The sequence below is a fragment of the Hydra vulgaris genome, chromosome 06, assembly GCF_038396675.1.
Source record: "Hydra vulgaris chromosome 06, alternate assembly HydraT2T_AEP".
Lineage (NCBI taxonomy): Eukaryota > Metazoa > Cnidaria > Hydrozoa > Anthoathecata > Hydridae > Hydra > Hydra vulgaris.
In genome coordinates this window covers 14,328,093-14,347,500 of record NC_088925.1, presented here as the reverse complement: position 1 = coordinate 14,347,500, position 19,408 = coordinate 14,328,093, and the positions used below count along the sequence as shown (strand labels likewise).

At 27.3% G+C, this 19,408-nt stretch overlaps 1 protein-coding gene and 1 long non-coding RNA gene across 9 annotated transcripts in view; one reads left to right on the top strand and one right to left on the bottom strand.

Moving 5' to 3' along the window:
• Positions 1 to 19,408, top strand: part of LOC136081661 (uncharacterized) — a 180,240-nt gene that overhangs the window by 134,258 nt on the left and 26,574 nt on the right. For all 8 annotated transcript variants that reach the window (XM_065799296.1, XM_065799292.1, XM_065799291.1 and 5 more), the window contains 3 exons: positions 6,508 to 6,609; positions 10,340 to 10,540; positions 12,919 to 13,062. In XM_065799296.1, the coding sequence (XP_065655368.1) occupies positions 6,508 to 6,609; positions 10,340 to 10,540; positions 12,919 to 13,062 (447 nt within the window). The remainder of the gene's footprint in view (positions 1 to 6,507; positions 6,610 to 10,339; positions 10,541 to 12,918; positions 13,063 to 19,408) is intronic.
• Positions 15,400 to 16,052, bottom strand: LOC136081662 (uncharacterized). Its single transcript, XR_010638994.1, has 3 exons — positions 15,786 to 16,052; positions 15,608 to 15,679; positions 15,400 to 15,537 (listed from the first exon to the last, which is right to left on the bottom strand). It is a non-coding gene; the product is annotated as an uncharacterized LOC136081662 (long non-coding RNA).

Genomic DNA, 19,408 nt, shown 5'->3' with positions numbered 1-19,408 from the left:
GGTGAATTTAACAATGACATTAAAAATTAGCTCAAGTGTAAGAAATAAAAGCAAGTATTTTCTTTTGAGGATATAAATTTTAATTTTTTGGAGAAAAAAGAGAAAACTTTTTTTTTTTTACCACCCATGTTTTGTTCATGCTAAAAACTTGTGATATGTGATAATTGTTTTTTCTAAAGTTTCTGACCTGATCTTTTTTTTTTTCATTTACTAGTATATAATATGATAAGAAAATATGCAAAGGAAGAGTGTAAATTTATTGTTACATTTATTGGAATTTTTTTGTTACATTTGTGGTGTAATAAAATAATCATCACAGAAAAGAATCAAATAACCTCTTGTGAAGACTGCTAAACCGCATTACTTTGATATGTATGGGAGAGAAGGTCATGGGTTATCCTTGTCCTCTATTATGAAGGTAAGGGACCAGGATAAGTCACGGGCTCCGCATATATGCTGTATATTTTGTTTGGTTACACTACAATAATAGTTGAAAAATAAAAAAAGATCTTTGGTTTTTGCTGCTCCTATGGAGTTTAGGGAGCCTAAAAGCAATAGAGATGGCAGCTATCTCTGCTTTATTACACCCAATAAGGCAATTTTGTCAATGAAGAAAATAAAAACAGTTGCAAACCATCTGCCATACAACCTACTCCACATTTGGATTCCAAATCATAACTGCGTGGCGTAACCGCCACGCAGTTATGATTTGGAAGCAGAAAATGATGGTAGAAGTGAAGTAGAAATAGAAAAAAGAGAAGAAAACAAGCCTTTCACATCAAATAATTCTGATTTTGTGTAAACGAATGATGCATCACACAGATTGAGTCAGGCAAAATTAAGTGATTTTATTCAAAATCTTAACTTGTCACTGGAAAAGGAAGAATTTTGTCCTGGAGTTTTTGAATTTTTTTGCAAATGCCAAATTAAAATTCGGAAGCGATACCACACAGTTATATAAATTAAAATAACAATACCAGATGAGAAATTAAATGAGAAATATGTCATACTATACCGTAAAATCTTTAAGAATTTTTTTTTTTTCTTAAACATCTTCACTTTTAACAAGGCTGCATGCAACCACTATTAGAGTTGGAAGTTACTGAAAGAAGAAAGATGAAGTTTATAAAGAAAAATAATGATTAACAGACAACTTAAAAGATTGCAAATTATATAAATCAGGAAAACAAGATGAAGGAAGCGAATTCCATAGATCTGATGTTCAAGGTAAAAAACTAGACAACAAAAAATCTTTGGAGCACTTAGGAACAGTCACAGTAAAAGGATGAGACTTAATTAAATGACGAATATCACAAGAATGAATTTTAGTAGGTGGCATAGAAGTTGCTAGCTCTTTAGTGGAGCATCCATTATAGTATTTATAGAAAAGAGAAAGAGAAGCAACATTACAACAATGTAACAATGGTTGAAGGCTGGCTGCAAGAGCAGGTCTAATTATGTTTACAATGCGTTTTTGCACCTTGTCTAAAAGAGAAAGGGCATCATTCGAAGATCCACTACAGATATGGCAACAGTATTCTATACAAGGACAGAATTAAAGAAATAAAGAATAGAATCTAGAGTAAGAAAGTGGCAAGTACGATAAAGAGATGCAACCTTAACAGATGCTAATTTTGCAATGGATTTGGTATATGGTTTCCAAGAAAGCTCTGAAGTAAGAATTAATCCTAGAAGTCGAAGGGTAGAGGAGCACATTACCTTATTGAGTACATTACCGTTCATAAGTATAGGAAGATCTAGATTATTGTAATAACGTAATTTTGATAAATTTAATAATATAAAATAAAATAATTGTAATAAATTTTTGCTGAAAAAAAATTGAGTTTCATCTGAATTAAAGTTCACCAGCCACTGTGAGCCCCATGTTGCAGCAGAAGTGAGATCCTTTTCAAGCTCAAATGCCTCCTCCAAGCAATCAGAGAGTGTTGGCTTCTTATAATGACAAGAATAAATAGTAGTATCATCAGCAAACAATGCCACCTTAGATGTGAGAATATCTGGGATATTGTTAATGTAAATCAAAAAAATATAGGGCCATGGATAGAACCTTGAGGAACTCTTGAAGTTACAAGAAATGAAGAAGAGTGCTGTCCATCAAGGACAACTTTTATGCTGCAATTGGTAAGAAATGATTCATTAATTATAAAGATGTTACCTATTACACCGTAAAAAGAGAACTTATGGAGAAAATCAGCATGCAAAACTTTATCAAAGGCTTTAGAATTAGAGATTAGATGATTGTTAATTAATAAATCAGCATAAATCAACAAGAAAACTCTTTCAATACTTCCGTTGTGTCCTTGGATACAGAAGAATACTTCACAAACTTTAAGCATCTCTGAGAAGCAACTTGCATTTTTTTTAGTTTTTAGACAAGTTTTTAAAAATAAAACCCAATGTCCATGCAAGGGTATTTCAAAAAACTGCTCATTTTTGTCTTACACAAATGGTTTAAGAGAATAGTATTGATCAAACAATTGTACATCATCCGAATTGATACATTTTTTTATTCAGGTATAAAATGCATACCAAAAGGTCATCAAATGTGGTGTCTTTTACTTTATTTAAATGCATTCAACCAAAGCACTAAAATTCATCAAAAGGTTTCAACCACTTTTCTAAATAAAGAATGCATGCTTCATACATTAGCTCAACTTATGCCATAAAACATTTATAATCTTCTTCTGTCACTTTCTTTAGGCTTTCTTAATATATCTATGACTTAAGCGATAGGAATTTTTTATCTAAACAGTCTTTTAAAACTTGCACGGCAGAGTGAAGAAGAAAAATATCTTCTAAAACTGATGTTCCTTTCCTTTCAATTGCTGCAATATTTACTTGAAAGAGAAACATCAAGGAATGCAAAAACCAAAGATAAGTTTCCGAAAATTCATTCTAAAAAAATATTTTTATCGTAACAGGTGGTTGATCTACAGAAAAAAAGAATATTTTCAAAACATCAAATAACCTCAACAATCTTTTAATAGCTGGAAACAAACTTAACCATCTAGTTTTAGAGTGATAGAGTAGTTGATGATAACTAATGTCCTCATATTTGCATAAATCTTTTAAAGCTTCTGTTCTAACTGTGTACATAGAAAAATAATTGAATATTTTCAAGATAATAGTTTCGACAGCAATCTTTATTGAATCTGCTCCATATTGTATGCAGTTGTGCAAAACGTGGGCAAAACCTCCAACACCTATCAACGGTTTTTTTTAAAACTTCCTTTAAATAAGAGAACATATTTTTGCTTACTTTTCTGTTAATGCCTCCAAAACCTTACATTTACATTAGCATTGTCTTCAGCAAAAGCAACACACTTAGACAGCAATTCATATGTTTGGAGTGTTTTAAAGATTTCATTTGGTGTGTTAGCTAACATAAGAATTTTAGTTTAGATACCACCAAACTTCCAGTGAAAGTATTGAATAACAATCTGAAATTTTTTCTGCAAAACGTGATTGGTAGCATCTGTGGAAAGACCGAAACATGAAATGCTATCAAATGATTTAACCAGTTGACCAACGGTATGGAGCCTATTACCTGGTTTATGATTGTCTCAGTTTTTGTTTTTGAACATGCAATATTTTTTACAATTTCCAAAACTTCAAATAATTTTTGCATTAAACCAGCTGTGCAGGCCATCGAGTTGTAAGACTGATGATAACAAACTGTATGAGATGCTAAAGTTGTTTCAGCTGCGTGGGCTTTTTGCAATATCTTTGAGTTTTTAAGTTGAAAAAAGGATGTCAACTTATTTGATGACGCAGACACTTTGATTAGGTTCTTATGTTTCTCACTGCTAACATGGCGCTCTAAGTCAGTAGCTCCTTTGTTAGTGGCAGACAAGTAACTATCAAAAATCGTACACTTTGCCTCATTCCCGTTACGCCCTTTAGCAAAGCATGAATAGTTTGTTTTCATATTACTTGAAAACTTGCATTTTCTCTTTGTAGAAATTGAAGTCATTTTTATAAAAAAGTTGAAATTCAATTTAATTGCTGTTGTTAACACCAGCAATTGCTGTAGGTGCAAAAACTGACATAGACAAAATGCGCTGACCTAAAAATGTTTTAATTAAAAAAAAATAGATCTATACTGTTTTTAATTCCTTTGCCATTTTATCGAACAACAATTAGAAACGTGAGTTAAAAGTAAAACCTAAAGTTTTAGTTAAAGAATAGAGCATCAAAAAAAATTTTCAAAAGTTTCAAGAATAGCTAAGCTTAAAGGAGGAAATATATGTAAAAAAAAAAAAAAAAAGAAAGGGATAAAAAAAAATAAAAAACTTAAAATATAAAATAAGCCAAACATTTTGAATGTTTTCAGCTTTGCCTGTTGGATAGAGGACAAAGGATGAAAAACATTTCCCAGATGTCTGGCAACCCTATGTATATATAAATATAAATATATATATATACATTTATATGTATAAATATATATATATATATATATATATATATATATATATATATATATATATATATATATATATACATATATATATATATATACATATATATATATATATATATATATATATATATATATATATATATATATATATATATATATATATATATATATATATATATATATATATAATAGAAGTATAGATTAGAAAATTATCAAAGAATTATATATTTGCTTCTTTATTAATAAGGGTAGTCCATTTACTTTAATGAAATTTCCTAGATGATTATAATAATAATAATAATAATAATAATAATAGTAATAATAATAATAATAATAATAATAATAATAATAACAATGAGAAATTAAGGAGAGCAGTTAAATTTTAACTTTTTTGGGTTTATTTAAGGACTTTTAAGGAGGGTTATTTTTTAAGGATATTTAAGGTTTCTAAGGAGGAGTGATAAACTAAGATAGCAAAATTATAAACAAAAAATTAAAACTATGCAAAACTTATATGATACTTATAAATTTTGCAATGCAGTGTTATTTCATTTATAAATTAAAAAACTTAAGTTCTCATTCATTCTACAAATTACAAAAACTAGTTTTCATTTATTCTGTTAAAACATTTGTTTTTAATGTTAAGAAAAAATTGTTTTGAACTCAAAAAACATATCTACCTACAAAACAAACCAAAAAAGACAAATCTTCTTTACTTATGATGCCTCTGTATTTTATAAGAAAAATGTTTTTTTAAATAATTTTTTCAGTTTTATTATAGCTTATTACAAGTAAGTCATTGAAGAACAATTAATAAAGTTATTTGATGAACATTTGAAGAACTTATAAAACAAGACAGGTAAATGGTATGTTAAATAGGAGAATGACTTTTAATAAATATCACCTAAAAACACACTTTTTGAGTGATATTTATTTAAATGTTAAAGTCAAAAGTGTTAAAGTAGTTAGTTAAAAAATATACAAAAAAAAAAAAAGCAGTGGTAAAATAGCAAACAAGATATTTTTAAGTCTCGAATTTCTTGCAAAAACCTGACCTTTTTAACTTTCCAAGCTACCTTGGAGGTAGCATGGTAAGTCTAAAAATCTATGGTGCATTGAAACATAGTTATTTAAAAAACTGAATTAAATTACAATAAAAGTTTTCATATTACTAATCTCTGTTAAGTTCTTCAATATAACTGACTGTAAAAAAAATTTGGAAAACTTTTTTGATTTTTGCGGGGATCTGCTACTTTAAGAACTTTAAAGGCAATACTCATAAAATCAAATGTTAAATAAAAGAATGAAAACTCTCCTTTAATAAATATCACCTAAAAACAAATTTTTAAAATTATTTAAGTGTTAAAAATATGAAAAAGAATAATTTAAAAAAAAAATTATATACATCTCAGTTTTTAGATAAATTTATCATTTCAAGATACTAATCATTCATAAAAGTAAAATACAAATTCTGGTAATGACCCATGCTACAACACCAAATGATACTACTAGTATCATTTGGTGTAGTAGCAAACAATACCAACACAAACGATACTTTTTATAACAGTATTACGTGATCTCGATATCATTACTGTAAGGCATTTTCCTGATACGAAGTGAAACCATGACTTGATAGTGATTATCAAGTGTCCACTGATCTTGATATTGATACTGTATGGTATTGCATCATTACCAGATGAATATACCAGGACTAAATACCGATTGTCTAGTGTCTAATTTTTACATTATTTAAATCTTAATAATCTTAATAATTAATTAGCTAATAAATAATATTTAGTAATCATGTTTATCAATGTCAATTATTTGATAAATACACAATGTTCTTGCTTTTAATAATAACAATGTAACAAATTTTGCTATGTTTTTCCTTTGGTTAAAAGTGTTTTATTTTTTTTGTGCATAAAATAAAAATTTGTAACCAACCTAGTTGCTTTTTCTCAGTCTTAAGATGTAACAAATTTCAATTCAGGGCTTTAAATTTAAAGATGAAAATTGTGTAACATAGTGTTATTTGAAGTTTTTTAAAGGAGTTTTTTTTATTTTAGGCAGAACAATTTGAAGTAGTAAAGTTATGCATGTCAGATAACCCATGGGTTAGAACTTCAGTGTTGACTAATAGATTGTCAGATGAAGAGAAAGAAATATTTGTAAGTTAAACAGTTGTTTTGACAAACAGACATCTAATAAAAGTTAAATTTAAAAAAATTTACACTCTCTACCTCTTAATATGAGTAATATTTATATTTGTAGATTATATATATATATATATATATATATATATATATATATATATATATATATATATATATATATACATATATATATATATATATATATATATATATATATATATATATATATATATATATATATATATATATATATATATATATGTATATACTTTTTTTTAGGGCAAATATGTTTGTTTTTTTTGCAAAAAAAGCCTTTATTTGGCAATATTTCTGCTAAGTTGTACCAGGACAGGGAAGTGGGTGTGGGGTGGGGGGGTGGGGTGGGGGTACTGCCACCAAAATTTTTTCTAAGAATAGCCCCTGTGTATCTATATACATATATATATATATATATATATATATATATATATATATATATATATGTATGTGTGTGTATATATATATATATATATATATATATATTTATATATATATATATGTATATATATATATATATATATATGTATATATATATATATATATGTATATATATATATATATATGTATATATATATACACATACATATATATATATATATATATATATATATATATATATATATATATTATATATATATATATATATATATATATATATTTGTTATTTATCTCCTCAAGGCCGAGAAGGCCACTACAGATGAGGAGGCTACTTAATAGTGGTTATAACTCTCTCTCAACTCTATAACTCCAATACATGAACCTTGACAAACAAGGCCGCTGCGCAGAGAAACAAGTTGAGCGCGATACTACCAGGAACGTGGTGGGGATCGAACTTGGAACCTCTCGCTTATAAAGCGAGCGCTTTACCACTACACCACTACCGCATATATATATACATACATACATACATATATATATATGTATGTGTGTATATAAGTGTATATATATATACATACATACACACACACACACACACACACAGGGGCTATTCTTAGAAAATAATTTTGGCGGTAGTACCCTCTCTTTCCCCCCTACCCCACCCCAGCACTTTGTTTTATAAGAAAATGTGAATGAAAGTGTATGCAAATATCTAATGTGCATAAACTTTATATTATGTGATGTTAAAACATATTTAAAGTTATATCAAGTTTTATAGTTTTGCTTTTACTTGAAAATTGCATTGCGTCAACCTCTCTTTAATTTTTGACCTAGAGCATTAACTTCCGTTAAAAAAGCTTTTATATAGTTTTAAAATTTTGGCGATCAACGTGTCAGCATGGCTGAGTGGTTAGCACGCTGAACCTCTGAACAAAAACTCCGTGGTTAGAGCACAACCACTGGCGACTTTTTTTTAAGTTTTTTTAAGTTTTTATAATACAAAATACTTGTGAAGTTTTATAAAGAATATATGCGAACATATCTAACGATACTATACACTTTAACAAATGAAAAGATTTTTATAAATTTTAACTAACATACTTTTAGATGAAACTATTGAAATAGCAGTATTAAAAATATTTCAAAACTACCCTGTACTAAACAAAACTTAGTTAAATTATTTCACATTGCCACAAGCAAAACACATTTTCTTTTTAATTGTCAATATTATGACCAAATTGACTGAGTTGCAATAGGTTCTCCTTTGGCTCCTGTGTTAGCTAACCTATTTATGAGTGAATTTGAAAACAAATGGATTGAAAGCGTTAACGGCACTCAGCCATTGTTTTGTTGGAGATACGTTGATAACATTTTTTCATCTTATCCATCTAAAAATGACAGTGTAAATTTTCTTGATTATTTTAATTCTAAACACCCAAATATTAAATTCACTTGTGAACATGAAGAAAATGATAAATTATCTTTACTTGATGTTTGTATTGAAAACTAAAATACCCTTATAACTAGTATATACCATAAAGAAACTTTTACTGGTCTATCGACTAATTACTTTAATTTTACATTATTTCAAAACAAATTGGGGCTAATTAAAACTCTCATTCACCGTATATTTAAAATAAATAACACACGAGCAGGATTTCATGAAAATATTCAGTCAACTTAAATAACTTTACATAAGAATCAATTTCCCTATAAATTAATAGATAATTCCTTAAAAAATATTTGGATCTTAAACTCTCTGAACCTTTTGAAAAACCTAAATATGAATGTAAATATTTAAAATTACCCTATATTTGGTGAACAATCTTTAAACGTTCAAAACAAAATATCGGAGTTAATGAAGCTGTTTTGCATAGAGAAATTTATCATAAAATTGGCATTTACTTTTACTAAAATTCAACAGTTTTTTTCATTAAAAGATACTATTCCCAGAAATTTAAATTATAACGTTGTTTATAAATTTAGTTGTACAAACTGTAATGTTTGTTACATAGGGCAAACTGTCTGACACATTTCTCAACGTATTGATGAACATTTTGAGTAAGATAAAAAATCACATATATTTCAACATATTAAATCCAACATTGATCATTTCTATACAGCAACTGCAGAATCTTTTACCATTCTGGATTCTGCCAATAGGGAAACTGAATTAGAAATTAAAGAAAGTATTTATATAAAATGGCAGAACCCTGAGTTTAACAAACAAGTTAGGAACAGAGGTATTGAATTGTTCTAATCTAACTTATATTAACATCCTGTCCTTTATTGTACTATACCTTTAGTGTAATGAATGTTAACTGTAAATTTGAATGTATTTTTATTATTTCCTTTGTATTATATTTTAATTTTTATTTTTAATGAATTTTTTATTACTTTGTAACCTATATATATATATATATATTTTTTTTTAACCTATATATTATTTATTTATTTATTAATAGGGGTAGTCAAATAAAGTAAATTTTCAAATCTAAAAAATCGTACCCCTAAATTTGGGGCAAATATATAAAAAATGAGTCTCAAAATGTTTGAGCTCTATCGGATCACTTTTGAACCCCCCTCAAGCCATTAATTTAGGAGGAAAATGACCCAAAACTGGTCAATTTCGGGCATCTTGAGGGAGGGGTAATATTTTTTTCACTATATATATATATATATATATATATATATATATATATATATATATATATATATATATATATATATACATATATATTTATATATATATATATATATTTATATATATATATATATATATATATATAGACCTATATTTTAGTTTTAAAATATTTTTGTTACCCCTCGAAAATCAACTGTTTTTTATGCTATTAAGTTATTCAGTAAATAGTTCCTACATAGCGCTATTCAATTACTAAAGAAATTTTTGCAGTAATTTGAGACCTGGTACAAGCTTGGTGGTTCGTTGGTGTACTTTTTTAAGTTTTTTTTTTAATTTTTTAAATGTAAAGTATAAGTTCATTTGTTTTAATTAAATGTTTAATATGAGTTAACTTCATTGAAACACTTTTTAAAATCGATATATATAAATAAATATGAGAAACATTTCAAGAATTTTACATAGCAAATTTAAAATATCTATTACTGTTTTAATAATGCAAAAAAATTAATTATACATTTATTTTAACCAATATCAATTTAATAATTATAAAGAAATAACCATTATATAAACATTTAATTGTTATCAAATCATCATCTTTATTTACAATAAGTATGTTTTGGAAATATGTAGGTTTAGATGTAATTTTACAAAACTTATATTTTTGTTTTTGTATTATATATTTAGGAGCTTGCTAGAAGCATACGTGGAATATTGAATAAACTAACACCACAAAAACTTATATCACTTCTTGACAAAATGAAGCAATTGAATATTGACACTAAAGAAAAGTTAGAAATTGCAATTGATCTTATATTTGAGAAAGCAGTCAGTGAGCCAGTATATAGTGTGGCATATGCTAATTTATGTCATCGCCTTATTGATTGTGTATGCTATTTAGTTTTTGTTCATTAATATTTATAAATTTTGTAAATCTCTATTAAGATCAATTTTTTGTGTGTGTGTTTTTTATTTTTGCTGTACTCAGCATTTTTAAAAAATAAATTATATATTTAAAGTATCATAAGATATAAATTAAAGAAGATAATGATTTTTATTTTTAATGCTAAAGTATATTTTTAAATGAACTTTGCATCTTGGATGACATACATATAATTTTATATAAAATAATTATCGAATAACATAAATAGTCAATTAAAATCTTCTACTACTTATTGACAATAACAGGGGTGTGGAGTCGCAAAAAGGACTCAGATTTAAAAATCATAAATGATTACTTCTTAGTTTTTAGTATTCAGGAGCTCTGAAAATATACTAATATTTTTGAATATTAAATGGTAAAAAAAAAATGATTGTTCCTCTACCCTATAAAGATTAGAAGAAAAATCAATTTTTGAACTCTGAGTTCTTAGGTATAATGGCAGGCAAGGACTCTGGGACTCTGTGCTTACAAACAATAAGTTCTAAGTCATTAAGTCTTGTGAATTTTTTTCTTTTAGCAGATAATAAGTCAACCATTATCTATAGAGTTTCTGGACACCAGAGACCTGGAAAAAATAGAGATATAAAGTCGGAGTCTTTTTTAGATTCCACATCCCTTCATTGTCACAATAATAAATATAATAAACACAATGCAAAAGAACTCTTCTACACTAGTTTCTAAAGTGTTCACCGCTTATTTGCAAGCTACACATAGATTTAATAAAATTTTTGTTAATTTTGGTTTTAACTCTTCTCCAAATAGTTCTATTTAGTTTTTGGTTAAAGTCTTATTTCAACCTGAACTAGCAGAGGCAAAAAATCTATAATTTTTTTTTTTTTTTTTGCTGTATCTTGTTAAGATTGTCCCCATTTGTTTTGATCAATCAACATGTCGACTTATTGGATCTTGCAGTTTTCTAGAATCTCCATAAGTGTGTTGGTTGATTCCTGTATATTGGTTACACATATCTCGATTAAATTAAAAAGTTACTTGCTTCTACTTTTTCAAAGATCAACAGATTCTTTCTTTATATCTCCTTAATCTTGCTAGCAACAACTATAAGCCTATTATTTCTCTTGGTATTTTTTTTTTTACCTGTTGATTCCTGCATAGTGTTGAATGCTGCCTGTCATTTTGAAATTTTTCAGAGTACTTTTAATGCAACTTTCTGAAATTTTCAATCCTCTTTCTGTTTTGGTTACTTATGATAGCCGTCTCTCATAACTATTGTTTGGTACTTTATTGAAAGAAAATGTTTTATAACATCTTTTTTTTATGTTTTTTTAAAACTATGATAAAACTAACTTTATAAAAAAAAAAGTTTGAAATTATCTTAACCTTACATTAATTAACTTACAAACTTAGTATTTAAAAATAAGCTCCTGTCTTATAATTGTTTCCTAATGTTAATTAATGGTAATGATATTACTAAACCTGCTAACTTTGTCAACTTACAATTTCAAATTCATCATTAAAAAGTTTTATTTTTAAAAATGTTTTTTGTTATAAAAATAATGGTGTAAATTATTATGCTATTAAATATTTGTGCAAAAATTTTTATTTTGTAAATTTATGATTTTAAGTTTTTTTGTTTACCTTTGTTAAAAAAAAATAATATCATTTTGTGTCATTGTTTGAATTGCTGCATATTGTTATTTACATCATAGACTTATATTACTGTGTACAGATAACAATTTTGATATTTTAATTATAATTACTTGGGCAACCAAAATTATGAAAATGCATATATTTTTCCAGTATTATCATTCACTATCAAAAATCATTGAAAACATACAGATAATCCATATACGCACTTTTTTATTATTTTCATTTTCTCTTTTGCAAAATTACACCATTCGAGAGTCTTTAATAGAAAAAGTTTGTTATTGAAGTGTGTTATTTTTTTTGGTGGTTTGAAGTAACTATTTTCAAATAAACATAATAAGACCAAATGACCAGTTAGATAGTTTCATTATAAACCATTTTAAAGAAACTGAAAACAGTTTTTTTTTAAATTGTTACTATGCTAGAATAAATATTAGAAACACAACTGTTGCTGACAATTGTTTTTCAACTGAACTTATGATATGATACAAAATGTTTCAGTGTAACCTAGGAAACTATTCCTAAAGCATAACTAGTTATCATAATTTTTTTTATTTTATTTTAATCTTGTTTGTCTGCGCAAATGCTACTAAAAAGTGCATTGTAGTGCAGGCAGCCTGCCGAGTTTGTTTTAGATAGGCATGTCACTGCTTGTGCATTTACTTCTGCCGAGACCTATATATTGTTTATAAAATTATATTTTTATTTTTTAATTTAGTTTAAACAACCCATGACAGATACTTCCACTCCTAATGGCACAATTACATTTAGAAGGATTCTTTTAAATAAATGTCAAAAAGAGTTTAATAAAGATAGTTCTGATGAGAAACTTTTAGAAGATAAAAGCAGAACTTTTGATACTGTAAGTTACATATATTTGCTTTTCTAATCATTTATTCACCATTACACTCTATGAAGTAACAGTAAAAAAATTTGAAAAATGAAATTTGGTAGTAATACATTGCAATCAAAAAAACGTCATTTTAATTTTTATCTTGACTTGTTTTAAAAGTTCATGAAATCTTCTACAGTAATACAAAATGTAAGACATTAAAAACATATAAAACAAACCATGAAAATGGTATATCAAATAAGTATCTTTCTTTAAATACATTTTTGTTATAATTTTGAATATAGTTCAAATGTTGTTTTATATTTGTTTTTATCAAGTTAAATTTTATTTTAGGTGTTAGATGTTTTCTTAGATAAACCAATCCTTAGTCAAAAAGTCATAGGTCCTATTAAATTAGACAGAAACCTAGTAGATTCTAGTCAAAAAGTCATAGGTCCTATTGAAATTTTAATCAAAATAAAAATGACAGTTTTGATTTAGGTATTGATTTGTATAGATAAGGGCAGGGGGGTTACCTAAAAACTTCCAAAAGTGTACAAGGTAAGGGCTGAAACAGCAAGTACTTCCTGGCTTGATAATATAATACTTCATTATTATGTTATCAAGTCTTCCTGGGAAGCGCGTGTGGTCACATGCCTTGTTCGTCCGCGTTTAAAGTTAATTTTTTAGACTAACTGACCACGGCAATTCGCATCTTTTAACTTATAAATTGTTTCAATAATTCGCAGCAAAAAGCTAAAGCTATTTTCTAAGAAAAAAAAAACAATTCTTTAATAAGGAAACAAAGTTGTAACGAAATATCAAGTTCAATTAAATAAACTAGAAAATTTATAAATTAAAAAAATAAATTTTTTTATAAAATTTTTATACAACTTTTGCATTTTTTTTTTTTTTTTTAGAGTTGTGCTCGAAAAAAACATCTCTTTTAATGATTTAACAACAATTAAAAGTATTGATAAGCAATTTATTCACAATTTTTATAAGTCCATTTATTTAAGAAACTTATTTGCTATGTATGCTAGAACTATAAGAAATTTTGTTAATTTTTTTTTCTTATGCTTATTTGTTTAATTGTTTTTTTTTGTCTTTTAAAATTGTCTTTTAAAATTGCTTGTTTTTCTCTTTTAAAAAATTATTTGCTATATTTGACCATTTTTCTCAATACTTATATAATAGGAATATAAGAAAATAAATTGTTATTTATTTGTAAAAAATATAATTTGAATAGTAAATTTTGTATTGACCGAATAAGTTAAATAAAAGAATTAGTTTCTTTAAATAAAAATAGTTTCTTTAATAAATGTAATTATCGCATTTGATGTGTATTTGAAATTGTTTCTTTTAGATTGCCTAATTTCCCATGTTAAAATGAATCACTAGAGATAATGATTATAAGGATTGCTTTGTTTAAAAAGTGTATTTAAAAACTTAAACAAGAGTTTCAAATAGGCTCCTAAAAATTTTGTTAAAAAGGTTCATTAAATAAACAATGAACTAGCCCACAAGATTTTGGAGCATCATTTCATTTTTTTACATAAAAAAATTTTTGAATTTTTTTTTTTACAAATAAATAGCGCTTAGTTTTCTTGCTTTCTTGTGCATTGATAAAAACAGTAAAGTTTTTAAAGAAAAGACATTTGAAAAACAAATTTAAAAACTGTCCATGTATCTAACGCAAATTATAAAGTATTTCCCTAATATACTGACTGAAAAAAGTTGTGATAAAATTGTTTAAAATACATTTTTTTCTTCGTTATATTCTTATCTTCTTTTTTCCTCGATATGTATCAATTTTAGTTGTGGAAAATAACAAACCCCCTAAAAATAAGAAAATAATAATTTTACTACATAGAAACATGGTCAAGTTGTCTAAAAAAATTACTTTAAGAGTGGGCGTACAAAGCGTGCGACAGCACGCGCTTACCAGGAAGGCTTGTGTTATGTAACAGAAATATGTCAAATTAAATAAAAGTTCTCTTATTTTAATGCTTTTAAAACTTTATGCGTAGGAAGAAAGGGTTGATTTTTTTCAAAAATGATAATCATATTATAAAAAACTTGTTGAAAAAAGTATATTCTCAAAAAATTTAAATATATATACATATATAACACCAGAAAAGGCATGACATTTTAGTGGGGACCATAGTACAAACAAATAATCATAAAACACCATATAGTTCAACTAAAAACCTACAAAAAAATATCCATCTAAACAATGAGGGGGGGCGGAGGGCATGTCTACCACGGCTCTCCTTCATTTTCCCTTCCATAGTCCATATATCTATCTAACTATATATAAATTCCAACAAACCGCAAAAAATAAAAATAATTTTTTTAAAAACATACTTCTTTAACAAAAAATTTAGACTAATAAATTTTTTCTTTTTTGGCTTTGAAGAAAGCCTAGTTTTTGAAGCAAACATCTTGAAGCAAACATTTTGAAGCAATCATCATTTTTTCAAACATTAAAGCAGACATCTATAGCTAGAAAGAGTAGAATATAACTGTTATTATTGCATTAGTAAACATAATCTCTAAATAAATATGATCTAACCGGTTTAATTTTGATACGAAAAAGATCAACATCCATCAAAGCAATCGTGTGGTTTTCATCATGTTGTGTAACCTTGCAATAATAGATAAGATAAAATATATCAGATATGTAAAATTAAAAAAAAAATTAAGACTAACAGTAACTAATGTATAATAAATTAACATCTAACTGTTATTACTGAGTTAATAAATATAATCTTGAGGTCTTTAAAATAAACATCTACAGTAGCAAACTGCCATCATAGTTAAAACCTTGCAATAAAAGATAAATAAAAATATATTAGATATTTAGCACGATAACTGAAAAACCCATTACAAATTAGAGAAGATGAGAATGATTTCCTAACTTAAAAAAAAATTAAAAATCACTCAACTCCTGATACACAACACATTTCCCATTACCAAACAGAAAAATCAATAGAAGTCGACCCTTAAATACTTTTAACCTGAAATATAATAGATTTGATTATAAATTGTAATGAAAAGAAAGTTATATTGTGTTAGCGTAATCTAGCAAATGTGGTAATGGCAGATGCCATTTGTCTAGAGTGTATCATTTATTATAATTAAGCACTATCATCTCTCGATCCATGCAAGCAAAAGTCTTTCTGGGTAAAAACAATGCATAGCCATCATTATGATTAACATTAATTGTCATGAGCCAGACAATTTGCTTATGTCAAATAATAAATGAGCTTTGGTTTCCCATAGCACGTTGCAACCAGGTCAACCCTGATTGTTGAATATGGGTAACTAACAGACTACCTAAAATTACATTTCTATATATATATATATATATATATATATATATATATATATATATATATATATATATATATATATATATATATATATACATTTATATATATGTATATACATATATATGTATGCATAAAAGCAAATTAAATAATTATAAATCTTTTGATAATCTTAAAAAAGGGGAAGGTAGAGAACATGATATACTTTAGGCACTGTAAAATTTATTATAAAAAAAAAGGTTAACCTACTATCTGTAAATAATATCTATTATTGCAAGTTTATAAGACATACCATCATTTAACATGACGTATACCATATTATTACACATTTTTATTGTGTTATCACCATATCACCACTTATTATGTCTGCAGAAAGTTGATATTTGCTCACATCATATTCAACACCATCATCATCTTCATTCTCTTTTGGTTTCCAATTAAGAAACTATTTATACATCACTTTTCTTCTTTTTAATGCTAGCAATTCTGCCATAATATACATCCTGGGTGTTATTATTGAACCACATGTGGCAAATACTTCCTCCAATAGCGGCTCCAATAAGAATTTTTTAATATCTGAGGCCTCATTATTTTCTAGATCATGAAACATTTCTTTTACCTGATAAGGCATGCAATTTTTTAATATTTTTCTACCTTTCTGTGTTCTTTGTCTTCTTTTTTCTGAATTTTTTCTGCCATTTGTTTTATCAATTCTAACATCAGGTCATTATGACATTTCATATTTTTAAACTGCATTTTTCTGGCATTAGAGATAGGCCATAATATCAACTTGTTTTTAATATCAGTTGGCTTTTTGCATAGCAGAGCAGTTTTTTTTTTTTTTTTGCAAGCACAAAGTTTTGAAGAAAGAAAACAAAGAATGGCATTTGGAGCTTTGTGCTTTGCAGCACTAAACATACCCATAAGTTCTTCTGAATCAATGTTGTGAAGCCTAGCTGACTTAGTCTGGTCTTTAAGGTGATCATTAGAACTCATTTCAAATTGCTGCTTGTACTGCCTGTCAATAACGCTAATAACTGCATTAAGGCAGTCAGCTAATGCTTTACTCATTTCATCAATTACTGGGCAAAAGCTGATTATTGAATCAAATACTAGATCTTCAATATCATTTCCAAAGAAAATCAGTTTTTTGTTTAAGTTGCGATGAGGGATTCTTGATGCTCTCAATAAGAGTGTTCCGAACATCTTTTACTACCTGAATGCCAGATATGTAGTCAAGTTCCGTACCTGGTGCAATATAAAATTTTGTCATCCAAGGACCAGAAAGTAGCTTTCCAATTAAAGCTAAAACACACAACTCACAGATACCTAAGGTGAAATAGTTAATAAGTAACAAAGAATAGACTTTGTTTATAATAGTCTTTACTCCCCGTTAATCTTGCAAGTGTCATTACTATTTGTAATTTGTATTTGTAACTATATTTGTAACTAATTCTATAGCCTATAAGATTGTGTACCACTTTATCAAATGATCTGAACCTGTATAAAAAACAATAAGATACCTGTTTCAGAAGTCTTGAAATAAACTATTTCGCAGACCTCCGCATAACGCCAAGCCAAAACACAGAAATATCATCAATATGGCATAATGATGGATCAAAATACCACATGAGTGAAAAAGCATATGTAGTCTGTTCCCTCTATAGGGTGGTAGCAATCCTCTGGGCAACTCGTGTTGGTCCAAAAAAGTTGCAAAACCCTTTGCATCACCTATGAATATCATAAAGAAGCTCATTTTGGGGATTGCAAGAAGAACGTGAAATAAAAACATGCACTAATTATAATATTTATTTTACCTTAACTCGTAATTTTATTCAGAAAACTACAATATATCAAAGTAAAAGAATGGTTTTAAAATTATATGAGTACCTTTTGCATCCTTGTAGCGAAGTTTATTCAACTGTACAACAATGTTTGCTGCAATGCAATCTCTTCCAAAAAGTTTCTCTTTTGAAGTCTCTAATGCTTTAAGTGAAGACTTGTAAGAGCTGGTCATTGTGTCCAAGGGGTGAAGGTGACACTTTAGTTCATTTAATGATTTCTGCCAAACAAGGTTTAACTTTTTGATTGTTGCATGGTTTGTTGCAACTCTATCACTCATTGTATTTCTTATGTTCCCAATAATAGTGCTTCTTATGTCAGTATATTTGAGTTGATAGAAATCACTATATAACTTAGCAAGATTACTAACAGACTTTGTAATATGATTGATAGTCATAAGCTGCACCTCCAGGAAGTTGATCAATAGCTACAACCATACATACTGATTCGGTTGTCAAGTGCACAGCATTTACATGAACACCCTCCTGGGTTGTTGCATCAAAATTAAGCGTCAGATCTTTTGTTGTAAATGCTATCTCAGCAGTCTGTAAGTCTGAAAGCACACCAAGCTCATGCATCATTTGTTCTACAGTTGTAGGATGTGGAATTTGACTAAATCGATAGCCAGTATGTTCCCCAATTTTACGGAGCAGAGATTGCACACTATGTGTAGGAACTTGGCACACAAGCATGTCATATATAAGTTTCCTAATATCTGTTGAGTAGCATTTTTCATTTTTGGTGTTTTGTGTTACTTGCTGAATTTCCTCCAACTCTTCCTGTAAAATCAGTATGTCATTTTGCAGTACAAAATCACAGAGTTTTTTTCAGCAATTTGTTGGCTTAACATTACCTTTTGATAAGAAAACTTGCTTTGCGTGAATGTCAACTGTTGTTTCAAACAAAAAGTTTGATTTTGAAGTTTTTTCAACTGTAAATTTAAAAACTTTTCTTTAAATTTTTTTCTAAGTTGAGAAATTATCTTTTCCTTATGAGTAATAACTTAATTTAGATATTTAAATCTGTATGGTCTAGCCTTTGCCTTAATCTCTTAAACCTTTAATATCTTCTTTATGCTTTCTCTTCTTAATTGCCATTTCGTTTGCCAAAATGGTTAATCTCTTTCTCAAAACCTTTTTTTTTGGACTCAACTGGTCAGCTCTTAAACTGGATAGTGGTTCATGAGAAGAGGTTTTTAAAGT